The following is a 22,414-nucleotide window of genomic DNA, read 5'->3' as shown; positions in this document are numbered from 1 at the left end:
CCAACAACATCAGAATACACATTCTTCTCAGCAGCACATGGATCATTTTCTAAAATAGACCATATATTAGCTCACAGAACATATTTAAGCAAATGCAAAAGAGTTGAAATCATCCCTTGCATATTATCGGATCATAGCGCTCTGAAATTAGAAATTAATGACAAAGGATACTGCAAAAATTCCGCAAACACATGGAAACTAAATAATACACTCTTGAGTAATCAGTGGGTCACAGAAGAAATTAAAGAAGAAATTAAACAATACCTAAAAGAAAATGAAAATGCAGATACAACTTACCGGAATCTGTGGGATGCAATGAAAGCCGTTCTGAGAGGAAAATTTATTGCACTGAGTTCCCACATCAGGAAAACAGAACGAATACAAATAAATAACTTGATGCTACACCTCAAACAGCTAGAAAAAGAAGAGCAAGTCAAGCCCAAAGCCAAAAGAAGAGAGGAAATTATAAAAATCAGAGCAGAAATCAATGCAATAGAGACTAAGAAAACAATCCAAAGAATCAACGAATCAAAGAGTTGGTTCTTTGAAAGAATAAATAAAATCGATAAGCCCCTAGCCAACCTTATTAAAAAAAGGAAAGAAAAAGCTCAAATTCATGCAATAAGAAATGAAAAAGGAGAAATCACTACAGACCCAATAGAAATACAGAGGATCATCAACACCTATTTCGAAAACCTCTACTCTCAAAAGTTTGATAACACAGAAGAAATAGACAGATTCTTAGAAGCATATGAAGTACCAAAGCTAGATCAAGAGGATATAAAACTGTTGAATAACCCAATCTCTGCTAATGAAATTGAGAATGTAATTGGGTCCTTGCCCACCAAGAAGAGCCCAGGCCCAGATGGATTCACTGCAGAATTCTACAAGAAATATAAAGAAGACCTAATGCCGACACTCCTCAAACTATTCAATGAAATTGAAAGGGAAGCAATCCTTCCTAAGTCATTCCTGGAAGCAAATATTACTCTAGTACCAAAACCTGAGAAAGACCCAACTATAAAAGAGAACTATAGACCGATCTCCCTAATGAACACAGATGCAAAAATCCTCAATAAAATATTGGCAAATAGGATCCAGCAAATCATCAAGAAGATTATACACCATGACCAAGTGGGATTCATCCCAGGAATGCAAGGATGGTTCAACATACGCAAATCAATAAATGTAATCCACCATATCAATAAAGCCAAAAATAAGAATCACATGATCATCTCTATAGATGCAGAAAAAGCCTTCGATAAGGTCCAACACTTGTTCATGATAAGAACTTTACAGAAAATTGGAATAAATGGTCTTTACCTCAATATAATAAAGGCCATTTATGACAAACCAACAGCCAGCATCATACTAAATGGCCAAAAATTGAAAGCCTTTACTTTAAAATCGGGTACAAGACAAGGATGTCCTTTATCACCACTCCTATTTAATATAGTACTGGAAGTACTAGCCAGTGCAATTAGGCAAGAAAGAGAAATAAAAGGGGTAAAGATAGGAAAAGAAGAAGTTAAATTATCATTGTTTGCAGATGACATGATACTCTACATAGAAGACCCCCTAAACTCCATTGAAATACTCTTAGATACAATAAATAAATTCAGTAATGTGGCTGGATACAAAATCAATACTCAGAAATCAATAGCATTCCTATACACGAACAACAAAATTACAGAGAGGGAAATAAGAGAAACTGGACTATTCACATTAGCAAGCAAAAAAATGAAATATTTAGGAATTACTCTTACGAAAGAAGTGAAAGACTTATACAGTGAAAATTATAATACACTGAAAAAGGAAATTGAAGATGATCTCAGAAAATGGAAAGACATCCCTTGCTCATGGATAGGAAGAACAAACATTGTGAAAATGGCCATTCTCCCAAAACTGTTATACAGATTCAATGCAATCCCAATAGAAATACCATCAACATACCTTATAGATCTAGAGAAATCACTCCTAAATTTCATCTGGAACCAGAAGAGACCTAGAATCGCAAAGGCAATTCTAAGCAGCAAAGACAAAGCAGGAGGCATCACAATCCCTGACTTGAAGTTATACTACAAAGCAACAGTAGTAAAATCAACATGGTATTGGAATCAAAACAGAACTGAAGATCAGTGGAATAGATTAGAAGATACAACCACAACTACGAACACACTCAACCACCTTATTTTTGATAAAGGAGCCAAGCAGGTTCACTGGAAGAACGACAGTCTCTTTAATAAATGGTGCTGGAAAAACTGGCTCTCCATTTGCCGAAAACTAAAGCTAGACCCATGTCTATCACCATGTACTAAATTAAAATCTAAATGGGTCAAAGATCTGAATATTAAAACAGAAACACTAAATCTATTGGAAGACAAAATAGGTAGAAACCTTGGAGACATAGGAGTAGGTAAAGAATTCATGAACAGGACTCAAACTGCACGGGAAATACTTCCCAGAATCAATAACTGGGACCACTTCTTATTAAAAAGTTTCTGCATGTCAAAAGAAATCTCCAGCATAGTGAAAAGAAAACCCACAAACTGGGAAAAGATTTTAGTGAACTCTCTCTCAGACAAGGGCCTCTTGTCTAAAACATATAAAGAATTAAAGAAACTCAGACCTCCGAAATTCAAAGATCCAATCCAAAAATGGGCATCTGAGATGAATATGCAATTCTCAGATGAAGAAATGCAAATGGCAAATAAATACATGAAAAAATGCTCATCATCATTGGTCATTAGAGAAATGCAAATTAAAACCACACTGAGATACCATCTCACTCCTGAAAGAATGGCCAGGATCAAGAAAACCGACAACAAATGCTGGAGAGGCTGTGGGGAAAAAAGAACTCTCCTGCACTGCTGGTGGGAGTGTAGACTGGTACAGCCTTTGTGGAGATCTGTCTGGAGATTTCTCAAAAAGTTGGGACTGGAAATCCCATTTATTCCAGCTATTCCACTTCTAGGCATATTCCCAGAAGAACTGAAAGCATCATACCACAGTGATATATGTGCACCTATGTTTATAGCAGCACAATTTGTAATCGCCAGATCTTGGAAACAACCCAAGTGCCCATCAACTGAGGAATGGATAAAAAAGTTGTGGTATTTCTATACAATGGAGTATTATTCAGCTATAAAGAAGGATCACATTGAGATATTTATCAATAAATGGGCGCAGCTTGAGACCATACTCATTTGTGAAATAAATCAATCTCGCATGTGTGAATACCGAATAGTTTCCCTAATGTAAATAATGATTCAAATATATAAAAATATGTGGTAATCATGATTCCCCATTAGGTGGCCTTGAAGCCTTATAAAGTTTTCACTCATTAATTAGAAAGGCTTTATTCTGGGCTTCTTGATATGAAAATATTTGAAGCTAGAGTATATGAAGTTTTATCCAAATATTTCAAGGAAAAAGACACTATGGTAACTACTATTAAGTCAGGTTATAAGGTGGTGAAGTACTAGGTTGTTGAAACAGTCATGCTGTGACCTCTATTGTTATATTGTTATGTCCTGTTTTATCTCAATCTCCCCCTTATTGTTTCAAAAAAAATTATTTAGTCATTTCTTATGTTTGTCTTAATTAAAGAAAAAATTCAAAAAAATTAGGATATATAAATAGTAACTCTTTTCGATTTCCTATTAACTTGTTTTGAAGTCCTGTAGTACTCCCACGATCTTGTTTTGACTGATTAGACTCTGTTCCATTCTATATGATAGTATCAAGTTTGAAGACATAGGCAACTACTTTGAAGACAATAAGATTCACTAAGATACCCATTCTGGTTTGACTATTGTCTTCTTTGGAAGTCCTGTAATGTTTACAATGCCTAAGTTTTATTGGTCTTGTTCTCTACTGTTTTGTCCAACTTTATAATATCTAATAAGATAGACAATTCTTTTTAAGGAAACGAGGGACAACGTTGATAACCATTGTTGATAAACTTGTACTCTGTTCTACACCATGTGCTATGTCTATCCTTGGTATTGACTGACAGCTTTGTTTTGCCATATTTGACTGTATTCTCCCCCCCCCCCCAAAGAAAGTAATAAGCACTAAAGAGTAATAAAATCCAAGATGTGTAAATTTTGTTGTAAAAAAGAGAGGGAAAAAAAAAAAAGAAAAAGAGCTCTAACGGATATAACAGCAAGTGTGATTGGGGGTGTTAAATAGCTGACTTTATCAATGTTTTTGGAACATTGAACACAGCTGTTTGCAGTCTCCCTGTTTGAATGTCCACCTTGTGTTCTTTGATACTGTGATTTGAGGAACTATTTTCAAGAAGATAGTGTGTAATCTACTAGCAGGTGACTTCTTACTGTTATGTTTTTTTGTTTTGTTTTGTTTTGTTTTGTTTTGTAGTTCTGTATTGCGTGTACCCTTACGCCGCTTTGGTTTGTTTTGTGTTTTTCTCTTTTTCCTCTTAAATAAAAAAAAAATAATAATAATAATAATAAAAATTAAAAAAAAAAAAAGTAATAACAGAAATACCCATAGTGTGTTCTGAATTTCCCAAAGCACCCCTCAACTAACCTTTTCATAATAAAAAAGGATTGTATAGGGCCTGGTGTTTAGCTCAGTGGCATAAGTACCTGCTTGACAAACGCAAAGTCATGAGTTTGATTCCCGGTCCAAAAAAAAAAAGGGGGTTGTATAAAATGTATAATTTACCAAAAATACCAGTACTTTTCCTAGTGTATTTACCAAAAAGTTTCAAAAAGTTTCTGGTTTATCAGAAACAACAATTTCCTGCTGTACTTACCATTTCAGCTGACATCTTTGGCTTGTAGGAAGGGAGAATGAAATGGAAAGTGGTTGTTGTTTGGAAAAAAAGAGTCCTGTCCCATAAGAACATCAGGAATCTGGGCTCAGACTGATGCACACGTATGCTTATATAAGCTTTTCTGGCATTGCAAATCTTCGTTTACAGTTGCACAAGTGGTCAGCATTCGGATAGTAATTCAAGACTTTGGTCCTAAGATGTAAAATTCTAATTGTAACCCAAGTCGTTCAAATGTGAGGCTGGTCATATCTTGAGGGTTCGGTTTACTATTTTGTTGGCACAGTACTGAGGATTGAACACAGGGCTACATCCCTATCCTTTTCATTAACGTGTGTGTGTGTGTGTGTGTGTGTGTGTGTACATTCTTTGTTTTTTTCCTTGAGAAAGAATCTCACTAAATTACTAAATTGTCCAGGCTGGGGTTAAATTTGCTGTCTTGCTGCTTCAGCCTCCCAGAGTGCTGAGATTATAGGCATGCACCACCATACCTGATTTTTAATTTTAGTTTTTTCTTTTTTAGTCCTGGGGATTCAACCCAGGATCTTACACTAGGCAACTGCTCTACCAGTGAGCTATATTTTAAGTCCTACTTTCAGGTTTTTTTGAAATACTGAAAGTATTGTTTTAAAAATTCCTCTTGGGGGGCTGGAGATTTAGCTCAGCGGCATAAGCGCCTGCCTTGCAAGCAGGCAGTCGTGAGTTCGATCCCCGGTACCGATAAAAAGGAAAAAGACAAAAAAAAAAAAGAAAAATTCCTCTTGGGTTAGGGCTGTGATCCAGTGGTAAAGTGTATGCTTAGTATGCACAGGCCCGGGTTTAATCCTCCAAATAGCTTTGAATGCCAACTAGAAGCACTGCTTTAACCCTTACATAGGGCTAACCCATTTACGTGTGTGTTTGGATTGGCAGAAGGATTGTTGGGATGTATATACATGTGTCTTATGGTCTCATGTGATTTGAGGTGCCTCCTCAGGAAGCCCCTGCAGCACCCTCTCTTGGTTATGAATAGGGATTTGCCAGAGTGGCTTTTGGTACCTTGTCCCCAAGGGCTTCTGCCACTGTTACTTCTTCTGTGAGAATAAAGATAGTCCTGTTCATGACTAGGACTTCTGTTAAACTCTTCTTCTTCTATGCATGTGTATATTTGCATTTAAGGAAGATATTTAGAAAGGGGCTTTTGAAGCTTGCAGGAGATATATTTGGCAATGTGATCTTTATTTGTATGTGTGCATTTGGTTATTCAGGAAAAGGTTTTACATTTATAGAGCTGATTCTGTATAGCAGTAAGTCTTCAACAATATCCTTATGCTCCAGATTTTAAAAAGCTGTGGTAGCCGGGCGTGATGGCACACTACTGTAATCCCCAGCACTCAGGAGGCTGAGGCAGGAGGAACATTGCAAGTTTGAGATCAGCCTGGGCTACGAAGTGAGCTCAAGGCCAGCCTGAACCACATAGCAAGATCCTGTGTCAAAAAGACAACAAAACACCCAAAAAGCCTGTGATGGGGCCCGCACACTTATAATCCAGTTGCTGCTTGGTGGGGGGAATATGGTAGGATCCCAAGTTTGAGGTCAGCCTAAGCAACTTAGTGAGACCTTGTCTCAGAAAAAAAAATTTTTTTTAAAGGCTGAGGATGTAGCTCACTTGTCTAACCTAAGCAAGGACCTGGTTTCCACCCTTAGCACCAAAAACAAAGTTAACAGAATCAATAACAAACTCCAGTTTTTTGTTTTTTGCAGTACTGGAGATGGAACCAAGGGCCTGCCTCATGCTAGGTGCAAGCTTTGCCACCAAGCTGAGGCCTTACTCCCAAACTTCAGTTTTGAAGAAATTCTGGTAGTTTGGACACTTCAAAGCAGATATTAATTATGACAACTTAGAAAACAGAGGACTGAAGAACAACCTTTCTTGTGTTACAGGTGAAGGGAGAAGAGGAGGAGGAGAACAACCTGGAAGTAAGAGAAACTAAAGTGAAGGGTCAAAGGTGAGCAACACACAGAGCCCCTGGAAGCTTGCTGGTGTTTGAGCTGGGCACAGGAGGACCTTGCAGCTCCCGGTAGCTCTAGGCGTGGCACTAGTGAGAGGGTGGCTCCGTAGGCCCAGAGCTGGAAGCAGGTGCTGGGGTACCGAAGTGGTCAAGGAGGTGCCTAGGAAACCTGTGAAAAGCTGAGTTTAGAGCAGAAGTAGGAAGAGTGGATGAAACTGTCATGGGAGAAAATGCAGTGCTCCTTATATTTTGCATAGTGTGATTCACAGTCATGATGTGAGTACACCAGAGGTCACCCATCTCAGGAAGCCACCTGTGTTGTAAATTTTGAGGACAGGTTCCATAGGATCAGGTTAAAGTGCCTTCTGTTTTTTCACTAATGTTTTCTGGGTCTGACAAAAATTGCTTTTTGTGTGTTAGCTTAGAAAACTCAGTTTCATTTTAGAGTTTATTTACACTTTATAAATTTTAATAGTTTCTAGGCTCTTTTTCTTTAAAATGCTACTAGATTTTTTTTTTTCTGGTTGTGAGATGGTACAAGCTTACTGTCAAACAAATTGGGAAAAACAAGCTTATTTTTCTTCTTTAACGTAGTTACCTTTAATGTTGGCTTGGATGTCCTTTGAGGTAACTTTCATTCACATAAGCTGGGATACAGAAGTGTTTCACAGGGAACCTGGGCTGGGTGAGGCTTGGTGATGTGTGCCTGCCTATCTGCCCAAGACCCTGCTTCCATCTGCAGCAGCACACAAGAGAAACTGATAAAGTGACGTCCTCCTGTGTCTCATGTAAACTGATTTCCACTATTTGCATTGCACTTGGACGTCTTTCCCTGTTTATATCGACCCATAGCTCCAAGCACCTTTTTTTAAATTGTTGTTGTTGATGTTGTTTGCATAGTATCTTGCTATGTAGCCTGGGCTGGCCTTGAACTTATGACCATCCTTCTGCATCAGCCCTCCAAGTGTTGTAATTATGGGTGTGTAGTACCACACCCAGCAGAATGGGTATTACATTATTCTGCTGTTACAGACAGACTGGGGTGAATATCTAGACATTGTCTTAAGAGACTTATATTAAAAGATGAGAGTTGTTACTTTTAAGTAACAGTTTTTGTCTTTAAAAGCAGAAATTTGCTCTGAATTTGAACTGCTGGCTTTGGTCTTGGGTTCCATATTTTAACTCTCTTGCTTTTTCCCTTCAGTGGGAGGTTCTTCACTGTCAAGCTCCCTGTAGCTCTTGATCCTGGGGCCAAGATTTCAGTGATTGTGGAAGCAGTCTACACACACGTGCTGCAGCCGTACCCAACCCAGATAACTCAGTCAGAGAAGCAGTTCGTGGTGTTTGAGGGCAACCATTACTTCTACTCTCCCTATCCTACCAAGACGCAGAGCATGCGTGTGAAGCTGGCCTCGCGCAACGTAGAGAGCTACACCAAGCTTGGAAACCCCACACGCACTGAGGACCTCCTGGATTATGGGCCTTTCAGAGATGTCCCTGCCTACAGCCAGGTATGCCTCGGTAGGGTCCAGCCATCTCTGTCTGTGGTGGGGCTTGCAAAGCTGAAGTCACCAAGACTGCCCTCATCACCTTCTGTGAAGGGACCCATCCAGTCCTCTCCAGGGCATGGGTGGAGGTGGAGTGGGGTCAGGGTGGAAGGAAGCAGGATGCTGCGGCTGGAGCTTAGAGAAGGTGGAGGTCTCAAGATGGGAAACCGCTATGGCTGGTCCCAGGGTGGCTGAGAACTGTAGGGCCTTGGGCTTCGATCTGGAGAAAGAGGAGGGAAGTTGGGCTGACAGTTTTTAGTGTGGAAAATTTAAAACATGCGAAAGAACAGCTGATAGGATGAGGGCCCCCGAAAGCCGTCACTTTGTGTTAGTAGTAGTTGTTACCGTGCTGCGCAGCTGGCCCTCTTCTTTGTTTCTTTCTGCGTTATTTTAAAGCAAATCTTAGGAATCCTGTCATTTCACTGTCACACTTTCACATCTTCTCCTAAAAGCTTGGATACTTATGGTGGTAAATTGTTCTTTTTATCAGTGTGTGTTTGGGACTTGTCTTTAATGTTGTGCCATCAAAGCACTGTGTCCTAAAGCCACGTGAAGAAATTGTTTTCTATCTGGGCTGGGCATGGTGGCCCACACCTGTAATCCTATCACCTGGAAGATGGAGGCAGGAGAATTGCTGTGAGTTTGAAGCCAGTCTGTGCTACAAAGTAAGTTCAGGACCAGCCTGTCTTAAAAAGACAAAAAAAAAAAAAAAATTATTTTCTGTCTTCTGTGTCTCTCAAATATAGTTTGCTATACAGTTAAGGTCATTAGTTTTGGATTATCTTCAACTTCTAGGAATTTGTATTTCATTTTTGTTTTTTGGTACCAGGGATCAAACTCATGATCTCATGTTTGCAAGGTAGGTACTGTGCTGCTGAGCTGTGTCCCTGCCCTGTATTTGTTTTCTTTTTTTTTTTTTTTTTATTGGTACCAGGGATCGAACTCACGACTGCACACTTAATTGTAAGGCAGGCGCTTATGCCACTGAGCTAAATCCCCAGCTTGTATTTTGTTTTCTGAAGTGTGAAAACATGGCTTCCATTCCATAGCCAGAGGCAGGAGGCAAGGCATTGGAAGAGGTTTCTGTTTCCTCCTCCCAGCCATCCATCCAGCCTCTAGAGCTGGTTGGTTGCCCCTCCCAGTCTCATTCTGCAAGTGTGTGCTCCCTGTGGCTCAGTGCTTTACCTGAGGCTGGCTCGGAAGCCTCGGGAGCCTTGGGCTAGGATGCAGGGCTCACACTTTCTCTGCGGAGGCCCTGGACTCCACCCTGAGTGGTGCTTTCTCTGGCTTCATTGATTCCCTTTCCCTGCTGGAAACAGGTTGATTTCATACTGGGGCAGTGATTTGATGATTTTCCTTTTAAAGATTTGAATATTTTGGGCTGGGGGTATAGCTCAGGGGTGAGGGGCTTGCCTAGCATGTATGAGGCTCTGGGTTCAGTCCTCTGTATCACTAAAAGAAATGGACTTTCTTCCATGTAAAATAATGTTGCACTAGCCAAGCTCTCTAACCCTGAGTTGTACCTTGAAACTCATAGAGATCATGTTATGTGTAAAGTATTGCCTAATTCTTTTTTTTTTTTTTTTTTTTTTTTTTGTCTTTTTCGTTTTTATCGGTACTGGGGATCGAACTCACGACCGCCTGCTTGTACTTATGCCGCTGAGCTAAATCTCCAGCCCCCTAGTTCTTTTTACTTAAAATATTCTTTCAACATTTTACTGCATTACCACATTATTTTTGGTAAATATTTTCTTTTTTTTTTTCACTGTGAAAATCTGTATGGATTGGTAAATATTTTCAGTGGCCATCCCACAGATGTACTTGTCCCATAGTTTATTTCTCAATTTGTAACTGTTGGGCAGTTATTTCTATTTAGTGCTATAATATATATCTTTTTTGTTTTTGTTTTTGTTTTTGTTTTGGTACCAGGGATCGAACTCATCACTAGTGCTTGCCAGACAGTGCTTATGCTGCTGAGAGAAATCCCCAGTTCCTGTATCTCTTTTTTCCATGTAACTTTTACTTTTTTTTTATGACTATACATTTGCAGTACTTGATTATATCCTTTGTGGAGAGTTGGTACATGTACATAACACATCTTAATACTTGCATATCACTTTGTATATATTTTCAGGACAGGCTTTTTCCTTTCTTTTTGACACAAGGTCTAACTATTATTCCACCCTGGCTTTGAACTCACTATGTAACCCAGGCTGACCACCTTGAGCTCATGGTGATTCTTCTGCCTCAGCCTTTCCAGTCTAGGATTATTGGCCTATACCACCATGCCCAGGAGGCCAGATTTTCTAATCTTTTTTGTGGTAATGAAGATTGAACCCACAGCCTTGTGCATGCTAGGCAAGTACTCTACCACTGAACTATATCCCCAGCCGTTTTATTTCAGGACAGTCTATTTAAGTTGTGCAAGCTGACTTCACACTTGAGATCTTTTTGCCTCAGTCTCTTACATAGTTCACATTTCAGATGTGTAACTACACTCAGCTGAAGTAATTTTCAAATCAAAACACAAACATTTTAGAAATCTTTGTTCTGGGTAGAGGTTGGTGCTAGTTGAACCTACTGTCTAATGCTTGCTAAGGAATGCTCTACTACTATGCTCTGCCTCAACCCTTCTAAGCCTCTTGCGTGCTTCACCCAGTAGCTCGAAGAATTCAGCCCATCTCTTCTAACACCAGCAGTATGAAGCCCCAGTTTTTTTGTGCTCTTGACCTTACTAAATGCCCACTAAATACTGTTGAATGTGACTGATTATAAGTTAGTTGAAACAAAAAAGTCTAGTCATAAGATGAAAGAATAAAACCCTGGGAGTCATAACAATTAACAAGTTTTTATTATTATTTTTGGTGGTGCTGGCGATTGAGCCCAGGCCTTCACATTGAGCTGCATCCCAGACTGGTTGTTTTGTTTTGTTTTTAAAATTTTGAGACAAGATCTATGTTGCTGAGTTGCCCAGGCTGGCCTCACACTTGTGATCCTCCTGCCTCAGCCTCTTAGAATGCTGGGATCGAACGCCTCTATCATCAGGCCTGGGTAGAATATGTATTAGTTTATTCTTTCCTTGGACTTTTGGAAAGAAGGGAGTTTTTCTGACCTTTGGTGTTTTTTATTTTGCATTTTCGCAGGGTCCCAGGTTGTAGTCATCGAAGGCCTTTAGAATGATTCAATGACCAGATTTTTTTTTGTTTAAGCACTGTCCTGACTTGAGTGGTAAAACCAGTGAACATGTTGAGGGATGCTGGAGCTACAGGTGCTGGTCCTCCTCATCCACACGTGGTGGCAGAACTTGCATGTAGTCGAATCCCTGAAGTCCTAGCGTGCTCCTTAGGCTCGGGACCTTGAGCAAGGTTGTAGAGAATGCTAGGCCTTGGGCCTTGCTTTTTTATTTGTGTAACGAGGATGAAGAATGCCTACCTCAGCCCGTTGTGCTGAGGATGAAGTGCTGTGACACACTTATCTAGAGGTTATAAAAGGATAACTCACACATGTATATGTATTGGCTGTGACACGTCAGCTACGTACATGTTAGCTAGAAGTGTTTCCCTTGTAAACTTTTTCACATGAGAAAAATCCAGTAATGCTGTGTATCTTCTTGAATTTTTAGTATCTTCTAGCTTATTGCATGATATTTAAGGAGTATTGGTGTTCTTCTATGTTTCCTAGTCAGTTTATTTTTTTAATTTACAACTTTTTTTTTTTTTTTTTGTCTTTTTTCCTTTTTATCGGTACTGGGGATCGAAGTCATCGTTACTGTGATAGGTGACTGGTAGACGTTTCAGTGTTTAAGGTAGACAAGGTATTTATATGGGAAATGACATGTCTTCCATTCTGTTTGTCCAGTCAGTACTCTGTGGACACGTTTATCATCATCAGTCAGCAGATAGTCCCTGTAGTCATAATTGTAAAATGCTTCCTATGTTAGTCGTCACTGTTTAATCTTCTGTTGCTCATGTAGCCGTTCTTTTGACTCATTTCATTTCAACTGCTGTTGTGTCCTTTGTTGGCAAAGCATGGAACTGCTTGTTTCCTCCCTGCCAGGATACTTTTAAAGTGCACTACGAAAACAATAGCCCCTTCCTAACAATCACCAGCATGACACGTGTCATTGAGGTCTCGCACTGGGGCAACATCGCTGTGGAGGAGAATGTGGACCTGAAGCACACGGGGGCTGTGCTGAAAGGGCCTTTCTCGCGCTATGACTACCAGAGGCAGCCGGACAGCGGGATCTCCTCCATCCGCTCCTTCAAGGTGGGTGTGGCAGGCTCCGTGTCTGCCCTTTCCTTGCTTTCTAAAGCCAGCCAGATGCAGACACTTCTTGAGGACTGATTGTGAGTGACATTGTCAACCTGCAGAATCTTTAAAAAAAACTAGACCATGTTTTTTAACTATTAGGTTTTTTGATCAGTTGTTTTTTGAGACAGTATTATTTTGTGGTTCAGGCTGGCCTCCTCTCTCAGCTTTCATAGTGCTGATATTACAGGCATACACCACACATAGAGCACAGACCATGTTTTTTAAAGAAAAATACTTTTAGGAAAAGAAAGACCAGATGTAGTGGCAGACACCGGTAATCCCAGCACTCAGAAGGCTGAGGCAAACGAGGATCACTGTAAGTTCAAAGCCAGCCTGAACTGCATAGCAAAACTTTGTCTCAAAAAGAGAAAAAAAAGGGGGAAAAAGGAAAAGGAAAAACATACTCAGTACTACCACCCAATCACTAGTATTGTGGATATTGGTTTTTTCGGTACCAGGGATCTAACTCACGACCGTGGCTTGCAGGGCAGGCGCTTACGTCACTGAGCTAAATCCCCAGCCCCATATTGCGTGCATTTTTGAGATACTTTTCTCGAATGTGTTTTAAAAAAATTTAATCATGCTGCACATGTAGTACATTTTTTTTGTACAGTAATTCTGACACCACCAGTATAAATAGGACATGTTTATTTCACATGGCAACTATGGTCAGAATCTCATGCACATGTAGTTTTATATCTTTTTATTTAATTTTTTTTTTGGTCTTTTTCTTTTTTATTGGTACTGGGGATTGAACTCATGACCGCCTGCCTGCAAGGCAGGTGCTTATGCCACTTTAAAACCCCAGCCCCAGTTTTATATCTTTTTGTCTTATCAGTGAAATTTTATAAACATTTTCATGTGTTTACATGTCACAGAAAGGCACACTGAACAAAGGTTTTATAAAATATACTTGCAGATTTGGAAAATACTATAATATTACCTTGAAAAGTAATATTCCTGAAAGAATTAAGATCATATTACAATAGTTTAAACACAACTCAAAAAAGCTAAATCTTGAAAGTAGGCTGTGTGTCCATCAACAGATATCAATATAGATAGTGTAGTGCTACCCAGCTATAAAGAAGGAGAAACTTGAGTCCTTCATAAGAAAATGGATGCAGCCTGAGTCCATAATGTTAAGCGAAATAAATCAGTCATCCAAGTTTGAATACTGTGTGGTTTCTCTTATACAAGAAACCCAAATTATAAATAAAGAGCAAAATAAAAGACAGTAGGAAAAAGGGAGATAGACTGTGGAGGTGGAGGGGATTTGGGAATGGGAGATGAGAGGTTGGGGTGGAGAAGGGAAGTTGAAAAGGACTAAGAGGGATATATGTGTGTATGGTTCCCCAAGTGGAATGTAATTTATATGTGTTGTGAATGTATGCCAAAAAAAATAACAAGAAAATATCAGGCAGAGAAATTTCTTTCATAAATCCTACCACCTAATAATTTGATGTCACTTCTGTTTTTAGTTCTCCTCATTGCAAAATAGTTTGCAGTGTTATTTTTACCTTTGTATGAAGTCCATAGTATTTGCAGTAGTATTGTTTAGAAGATTTTGTTACCAACCTTGATTGAGAAGAATTAGATATGACCTCTAGATATTCTGAGGCTTTCTGTTGGGCTGGTTGTTCGAAGTTGGAAACTGCATGGTTGGATGGTGACAAGGACCTGGGTGTGAGTAGTCTCAGTCATGCTTGAGCTTACTCGGCCCTCGTCGGCTCCCCGAGCTCACAGAGTCCCCATCTCTGCAGACCATCCTCCCTGCAGCTGCACAGGATGTCTATTACCGGGATGAAATTGGCAATGTCTCCACCAGCCACCTCCTGATCTTGGATGACTCTGTGGAGATGGAGATCCGGCCCCGCTTCCCCCTGTTCGGCGGGTGGAAGACACATTACATCCTAGGCTACAACCTGCCCAGCTATGAGTACCTCTACAATCTGGGTGAGTCTCCAGACGCCTGGGCTGTGATAGCAAGGGACAGGCTGGCTTTTGTCTTTTTTTGTTTTTTTAAACTCGTCTTTAACTTGTTAAAATTGTTTTTCCTGTTGTTATCAGTAAGCTTTTCTTAAATGTTCTCGTCATTTTTAGGAAGGCTGGGGATGTCAGGAAAACTTCTGTGGCTAGGTGCTGATTATTCTAAAACTAATACCTGTAAATGGTAATGAGTTAAAATAGTATGGTAAAAAATTCTCTTCACACCTGAATTCTCATCAAGTGGAGCTGCTTACATTCTTTTCAGTGATTATTTTTCTTTTTTTTTCCCTCCTTTTTTTAGGGAAAAAAAATTGTTTTGAGACATGGTCTAGCTATGTAGTTCAGGCTGCTGTCGAACTCACTTATGTAGACCAGGTTGGCCTCATACTCATGGTGATCCTTGTGCTTTAGCCTCCCAAGTACTGGGGTCTTAGGAATTGAACTCATGAGCTTGCGCTTACTAGGGAAGGCACTGTGCTGCTGAGCTATATCCCTGGTCTTTCACGTGATTTTTAATTTCAGGGTTTCCTCTGTTCTATTTTGTTCTGTTTTGCTGTTGTTATTGCTGGAGATGAAACCCAAAGCCTTGCATGTGTTAGGCAAGGGTTTTGCCACTGAGCCTCACCCCAGCTCTTAATTTGAAATATTGAAAAAAATGTAGAAAAATTGAGAGGATAGTGAAAAACTACTTTCATAAAGCAACTAGAGAAACATCATGATATGCACACGCATGCATACATGTTTTTTTGAGATACAGTCTCACTGTGCTAGTCCAGGCTGACCTCAAATTTGTGGTGATCCTTCTATCTCAGCCTGCTAGTGCTGGGATGACAGGTATGTGCTACCATGCCTGGTGTACCTTTTAAAAATTCTTTTTAACTTCACTAAACAAATGGTGCATAGCTCAGTGAATTATTAACAGAAGGACTAGCTTATAATCACCACCCAGGTCAAGAAATAAAAATCTATCAAGCAGCCATGATACCAGCTGCCAGTGAGTCTGAGGTAGGGCAGTGGCTGGAGCTCAGAAATTTGAAACGTCCTTGGGAAGCATAGCAGAAGCCCATGAAAAAAAAGAGGAAAAAATCAAAATTTGCCTGCTACTAAAAGGTTCTTCGTATTTTTTTTTTTGTCTTTTTCCTTTTTATCGGTAGCGGGGATTGAACCCACGACTCCCTGCTTGCAACGCAGGCGCTTATGCCACTGAGCTAAATCCCCAGCCCCTGTGTATTTTTTCTTTTCCCATAAAGAAATCAACATGTAGACTTTTAGTAGTCACCTTTTTTGGATTTTCTTCATAGTTGTAACCCGAAATATCTCTAGGTAACTCATTATCAGTTTTGCCCTCTTAGAAATTCTCATCCTTGGGCCAAGAATGTAGCTCTGAGGCATAGCACCTGCCTGGCAAGTGTGAGGTCATGATTTTGATCCCTGGGACCAAAAAAAAAAAAAAAAAAACCCAAAAAAACCTCATCCTAGTCTATTTTATCTGTTATCCAGTGTTTTCTTTCCAATTCATTCACTGAAGCCCTTGAATCACCTGCAGTGTCCCTGCAGGCTGGAGTCTGCTGATTGTGCCTCTGTCTTCTGCAAACTGGCAGCTACCCCATGACTTGTTAGGCCCAGGTTTCCTCCTCTTAGCAGACTGGAGGTGATGATATGTCCTCCTGCTAGAAAGTTGGTTCTGTGGTTTTGGTATTGCTGACTCCCAGGCTGGATTTGAACTTCCTGTTTAGCCCAGCGTGGTGTAAAGTTAACGATCTTCCTGCCTCAGCCTCCTGAATCCTAGGGTTGCAGGTGTGCACCATCATGCCTGGCTGCACTCCCATTCAATATCTCCTTTTGTAATGCTCAGTTCCTAGATACCGTACATTGCTGGGTACAGTAGATTACTGGTCTTTCCAGCATTTCATTTGTTAGGCAGAATTTAGCAGGTGACACTTCCTCTGCTTGCCTATGTGGAGTCACAGATTTGCAGTTCAAGAATCAGGTAAATGCAGCTGAATGCTTGATTCTTTCTTCTTATTTATTGGATGACCAAGTTTTTTTGTTTGTTTTGTGTTTTGGTGTTTTGAGACAGTAAATGTGGTTCATACATGGCTTGAATTCACTATGTAGCCCAGACTGACCTGGAACTTGTGGTGAACCTCCTGCCTCAGCCTCCCAAGTGCTGGGACTGTAGGTGTGTACCACCACACCTGGCTCTTTTTTCCTTAAACAGTGCTAGGGATTGAACCCAGAGCAACATGCATGTTAACAAGTGCCCTACCACTGTACTGTACTCCAGGCCCAGTTTTGAAATTAATTATGTACTTTTCTTTTCTTTCTTTTTTTTTTTTTTTTTTTTTTGGTCTTTTTCCTTTTTATCGGTACCAGGGATTGAACTCACGACTGCCTGCTTTACAAGGCAGGTGCTTATGCCGCTGAGCTAAATCCCTAGCCCCTAATTATGTACTTTTAAGATATAAACATTCTGTGGGTTTCATTCTTTCCTTTCCAGTTATGATCCTAGTTGATGCTCATGCTCTTCCATCTTTAGCCAGTGACCTCTTCAGACTAAATCCTGGTCTCTTACTTCCTTGCTGTCTTGGAAAAAAAGACATTTTGGCTCAACTTGTTTTCTGCTCTAGACCTGTAACCTGCTGTTTCTCCAGGAAGCCCTGCTTTGTCCTGGGGAATGGCATTGTAGAAGCCTAATGCGAGAAGCCAGGGAGGCTCACTGCCTTGAGGTTGGTCATGTTCTAGGCTTTTGGTCTGTTGTGCTCAGTGTGCATCGTGCCATGTAAGAAAACACAGTTCACGGTGGGGCTGGGCTTCCACGTCATAGCTGTCTCCCTCCACATGTTGATTCAGAGGGCACAGGATGACAGTTACAGTATTCTATAGTCATGTTTTATTCGGTCACTAACTGTCTTACAGTGTTTGAAACACACCTCCTTTCTCTGTTCTGCCCTTGCTTTTTGGAATGCCATGAACACTGAGAGCAGAGCCTGCTGTCTGGGGTGCTTGTGGCCCTGGCTATCCAGCGTGCTGCACAGTGATCACTCACCTCAGTTGCTGCAGCTCATTTCCACTGGGTTCCTCAGCAGGCCTCATGGGAATATGTGCTGCAGATTGATGCAGGTTGTGCCTTGAGTGACAAGTTGCTTTTGCTGAACACAGAATTCACCTCCTTCCTTATGTATCTTAAATACATTACTTCAGTTTTGGGAAGGAGCATAAAGTGTTTGCATCAAAGTCTAATGATAATCTGATTTTTCCCCCTTATAATCGGCAGGAGGGTAAACATGCATACAAGGAAATTGAAAAATACGGTGAATTTTTTTTTTTTTTTTTGTCCCGGGGATCAAACTATGTACTTGCAAGGTAGGTGCTTATGCTGCTGAGCTAAATCCCCGGCTCTTGGTGAATGTTTAAGTAAAAATTTATTATAGTGAAAGACGCATTTCCGTATCGCCCCAGCATCCTTCCTCTTGCTTCAAAAACAGTTACCCATGGCTCCTGCCACTTTCTAAACTTTTCCTGAGCGTCTTTACAAAGTGTGATCAGAAACACAGTGAATGCTGCAGCCAGGTACCCCCCAACAGAAAGGAAAGCTGTAAAAATGATGCTATGTCCTCGTCCACCTGTTCATTGGTTCTGGCACTTGTATCTTCAAAGTGGCTCTTCAAAGTCAGAGTGACCACAGAGAGTAAATGCTGTGAACTGATGTAGCAAGGTTGTGGGAGGCAGGAAGTGAGGAAAAGGACAGCACCCTTGCTGGGGGCTCCTACAGCTGACAGGAGGAGAGGCTTAGTGTGGCTTTGTCCCCCACCTACTTTTATGTAGCTGCTTTTCAGGGACTCTTCATTAAAGCTCTTACTGGAGGGGGCTGGGGATTTAGCTCAGTGGCATAAGTGCCTGCCTTGAAAGTGCATGGTTGTGAGTTTGATCCCCAGTACTGATAAATAAAACAAAATTAAAATAAGCTCTTACTGGAATTTGACTTGGCAACACCTGTCCTGGGGATCAGTTGTGCTTTTTGAGTTTGTAGTCTGAACCTTTCTGAAGCTTTTCTCTTTTGGAGAGTCCCATTATTTCTGTGTTGGAGCCTTTCTTGTCTTTACTGTTTGACATGTTCTCTTGAATCTTTTCTTTCTTTAAAATCATTCTTCTTTTACGTTTCTTTTTAGTGTAGGGCATTATCTGTTGTGTTTATTTACTTTTTATTCCATCTACTTTGCCCTTCTTTTTTTTTTTAATTTTACTTTTAATTTTTTGATACCAGGGATTGAGCTCAGGACCGTGCACTTGCAAGGCAGGTGCTTATGCCGCTGAGCTAAATCTCCAGCCTCTTCATTTTCAAAATGATTCTTTTACTTTTGAGTTTTTTTCCCCTAATTTCTATCATTTTTCTAATTTTTTTTTTTTTTTTTGGTCTTTTTTTGAGGCAGGGTTTTACTATATGGTTCAGGCTGACCTTGAACTCACTTTGTAGCCCAGGCTTGGCTTGAATTTGCAGTGACCCTCCTGCCTCAGCCTCCCAAGTGCTAGGATTACAACATTTTTCTAATTCTAATTTATATTATTTTTTCATGACTTTGTTATTTCCCTTATTTTTAGCCTATTTTTGGACAAAAATAATAACTTTTATGGTTTTGTTTTGTTTAACGGTAACAAAATTTAATTCAATGTAGGAAAAGAAATAGGCTCTGCAGAGCAAGTTTGGGCCAAGTAAAAAAGTAGGAAAGGAAGTACACCCTGGGGTCAAGGGCAGGCTATTCATGCCTTAGAGAACATAATGGCCAGTGGTTTTGGTGGCTTTGTGGGTATCTCTTGTGGTTTGCTTCCATTTTCTCCAGGGATATATTCTGTTGTTGGCTTTTCCTTCTATTACTTCTCTTCACCGTCAGACACCTTTACGTATCTTGCTGGTTTTTGTGTGGGCATCAGGCAGAGGCTGGCTCAGGACAGCCCCGTAGCTGCTGGTCTGTCTTGTTGTGGTGTGGTATTCAGCAACGCGTGGCTACTCCTGAGCATTCCCACGGCTGGTTTTTCCTGGCTGTTGTCCCTGTTGTACTCCATCCTGAGCTGTTTGTCCAAGGGCAGGGCACCTTCCCTGAAGGGACTCTCGGTCACTGTATCTTCCTGTGGGAGCTGGAGAGGACCCAGACCATGTTTTCCTCTCCAGCTGTAGATGGCCTCTCTTCTCTCCCTCTTGTGGACACTGGGACTGCAGACACTGCTTGTTTGTTTTCCATTTTGGAGGGTGAGGGTTGGTTGCTGGGATTGGAACTCAGGGCCTTGCATTTGCCAGGCAAGTGCTGTCCTGCCAAGCTCCATCTGTCCTCTGCTGTTCCATCTGGTGTTCACGTCCTTGTCTGCATCTGTTTGGCCCCGTAGGTGACCAGTATGCACTGAAGATGCGGTTTGTGGACCATGTGTTTGATGAGCAAGTGATTGATTCTCTGACAGTGAAGATCATCTTGCCTGAGGGTGCCAAGTGAGTAGCTGTCCTTGTCCATCCCACATGCCCCCAAGGGATTCCATGTTCTAGAGGTGCCCAGTGGGTGCTCATTGAACAGCTTGGCCTGACAAGCTGGTAGGGAGCCACCTGCCCACAGTCCATTCCCCCTCAAATTCATTTTATTTCAAGGATAAAAATTTAAAAAACAACAAACTACAGCAAAATTTCAAAACATGTGAGTTGAGGCAACAATGGTGCATACATTGTGCATTGTCACCCCCAAATCATTCACCCAGAGCGTAAGACATCTGCATTCAGTTGTCTGAACAACAGCAGCACCAATATTTCTCTTTAGTAAATGCAAGAGAAATCAGTAGTATCACTATCAACTATCATATGTGTGTGTGTGTGTGTGTGTGTATATATACACACACACACAGTTTCTTTTAGCTTCTCACACTAGTGAGACAATACGTTTATACATGTATGTCTTATTTATCTCACTAATCAATATGTTCTCAAGTTGTATCCATTTACCTATAAGTCTCCAGTTTATCCTTCTTTATGGCTGGGTAGTACTCCATTGCAGAAAAAGACCACATCTTTTTTTATCCATTCCTCCATCCATTCCATTTAGGTTATTTCTAAGATCTGGCTATTACAAACTGTGCTGCTATAAACATAGGAGCACGTATATCGCTGTGGTATGATGTTTTTAATTCTTTTGGGAAGATAACCAGAAGAGGAATAGCTAGGTTAAATGAGTCCTCTAATCCTAGTTTTTTGAGGAATCTTCACGCTGATTTCCATAGTAGCTGCACCAGTCTGTATTCCTGCCAGTAGTGGAGAAAGGTTCCTTTTTCTCCACAGGCCATCCAGCATTTGTTACTGCTTGATTTCTTGATAATGACCATTCTTTCTGAGGTGAGGTAGAATCTCAGTGTTGTTATAATTTGCATCTGTTGAATGACTAGTAATGTTGAAGTTTTTTTTTACATATTTGCTGTTTGTATTTCTTTATATAACTGAGAAGTGTGTATTCATCTCAGATGCCCATTTTTGGATTGGATCTTTAAATCTGGGAGGACTGGGGCTGGGGATTTAGCTCAGCGGCATAAGCACCTGCCTTGCAAGCAGGTGGTCGTGAGTTCGATCCCTGGTACCGATAAAAATGAAAAAGACAAAAAAAAAATCTGGGAGGACAGATTGTATTTTTTTTTTTTTTGAGTTCTTTATATGTTCTCAATAGTAATCCTTTGCCTGAGGAACAGCTGGCAAACATTTACTCCCACATTGTGGGTTGTCTTTTCACACTGTTGGTGCACAAAAGGTTCTTGCTGCACAAAAGGTTTTCAGGCCAGGGATTTAGCTTAGTGGTGTAAGTGGCTGCTTGGCAAGTGCAAGGTCATGAGTTCGATCCATGGTACCAAAAAAAAACAAAAAACAAAAACAAAAAAATGCTTTTCAGTAGGGTAAGATCCTAGCTGTTGATTCTGGTAGTTCCTGGAAATCTGGGTTTTTGTTCATAAAGTCTTTTCCTACACCAATATCTTTAAGAGTTTTACCTACTGTGTCTTCTGGTAGATTTAATGTTTCTGTTTTGACATTAAGATCTTTGATCCATTCTGGTTTTAGTTTAGTATATAGTGAAAGATACGGGTCCAGTTTTAATCTTCAGCATTTGTAGAACCAATTTTTCCAGCACCATTTATTAAAAAGGCTATCTGTCTTCCAGTGAATGTGTTGGGCACCTTTGTCAAAGACAAGGTAGCTTAGTGTGTCTACAGTTATTTCTGCATCTTCTGATGTGTTCCATTGATCTTTAGGTTTGTTTCATTTTGTTTTTGCCAGTACAATGCTGTTTTATCACAGTGGCTTTATAGTATAATTTCAAGTCAGTGATTGTGATGACCCCTGTCTTGTCTTCATTGCCCAGAATTGCCTTTGCTATTCTAAGTCTCTTCTGGTTCCAGATGAATTTTTGGGTTGTTTTCTCTAATTCTATGAGATATGCTGTTGGAATTTTGATCGGGATTGCATTGAATCTGTATAACAGTTTTGGAAGTATGGCCATTTTCACTCTATCAGTGTCTCCTACCGAAAGAGCACGGGATAGCTCTCCATATTCTAATATCGTTTTCAATCTCGTTTTTCAGAGTACTGTAGTTTTCAGTGTAGAAGTCTTATACATCCTTCATTAGATTGATTCCTGTTTAACGGATGCTATTGAGAAAGGTGTTTCCTGACTTCTCTCTCAGTGAGTTACTTGTAGAGGAAAGGTATTGATTTTTGAGTGTTGACTTTGTAACCAGCTACATTACTGACTTTGCTT

The 22,414-nt window shown here is 40.4% G+C and overlaps 1 protein-coding gene across 1 annotated transcript in view; it reads left to right on the top strand.

Moving 5' to 3' along the window:
• The window catches only part of Rpn1 (ribophorin I), a 36,648-nt gene that overhangs the window by 5,765 nt on the left and 8,469 nt on the right, over nt 1-22,414 (top strand). The window contains exons 2-6 of the mRNA XM_003461492.5: nt 6,725-6,789; nt 7,997-8,303; nt 12,396-12,605; nt 14,411-14,603; nt 20,019-20,118. Coding sequence (XP_003461540.1) covers nt 6,725-6,789; nt 7,997-8,303; nt 12,396-12,605; nt 14,411-14,603; nt 20,019-20,118 — 875 coding nt within the window. The remainder of the gene's footprint in view (nt 1-6,724; nt 6,790-7,996; nt 8,304-12,395; nt 12,606-14,410; nt 14,604-20,018; nt 20,119-22,414) is intronic.

The sequence above is a fragment of the Cavia porcellus genome, unplaced genomic scaffold (genome assembly GCF_034190915.1).
Source record: "Cavia porcellus strain 051 isolate PalLab524CR breed Dunkin Hartley unplaced genomic scaffold, mCavPor4.1 scaffold_27, whole genome shotgun sequence".
Taxonomy (NCBI): domain Eukaryota; kingdom Metazoa; phylum Chordata; class Mammalia; order Rodentia; family Caviidae; genus Cavia; species Cavia porcellus.
The sequence above is the reverse complement of the archived record's forward strand: the minus strand, read 5'-3'. Positions and strand labels throughout refer to the sequence as shown.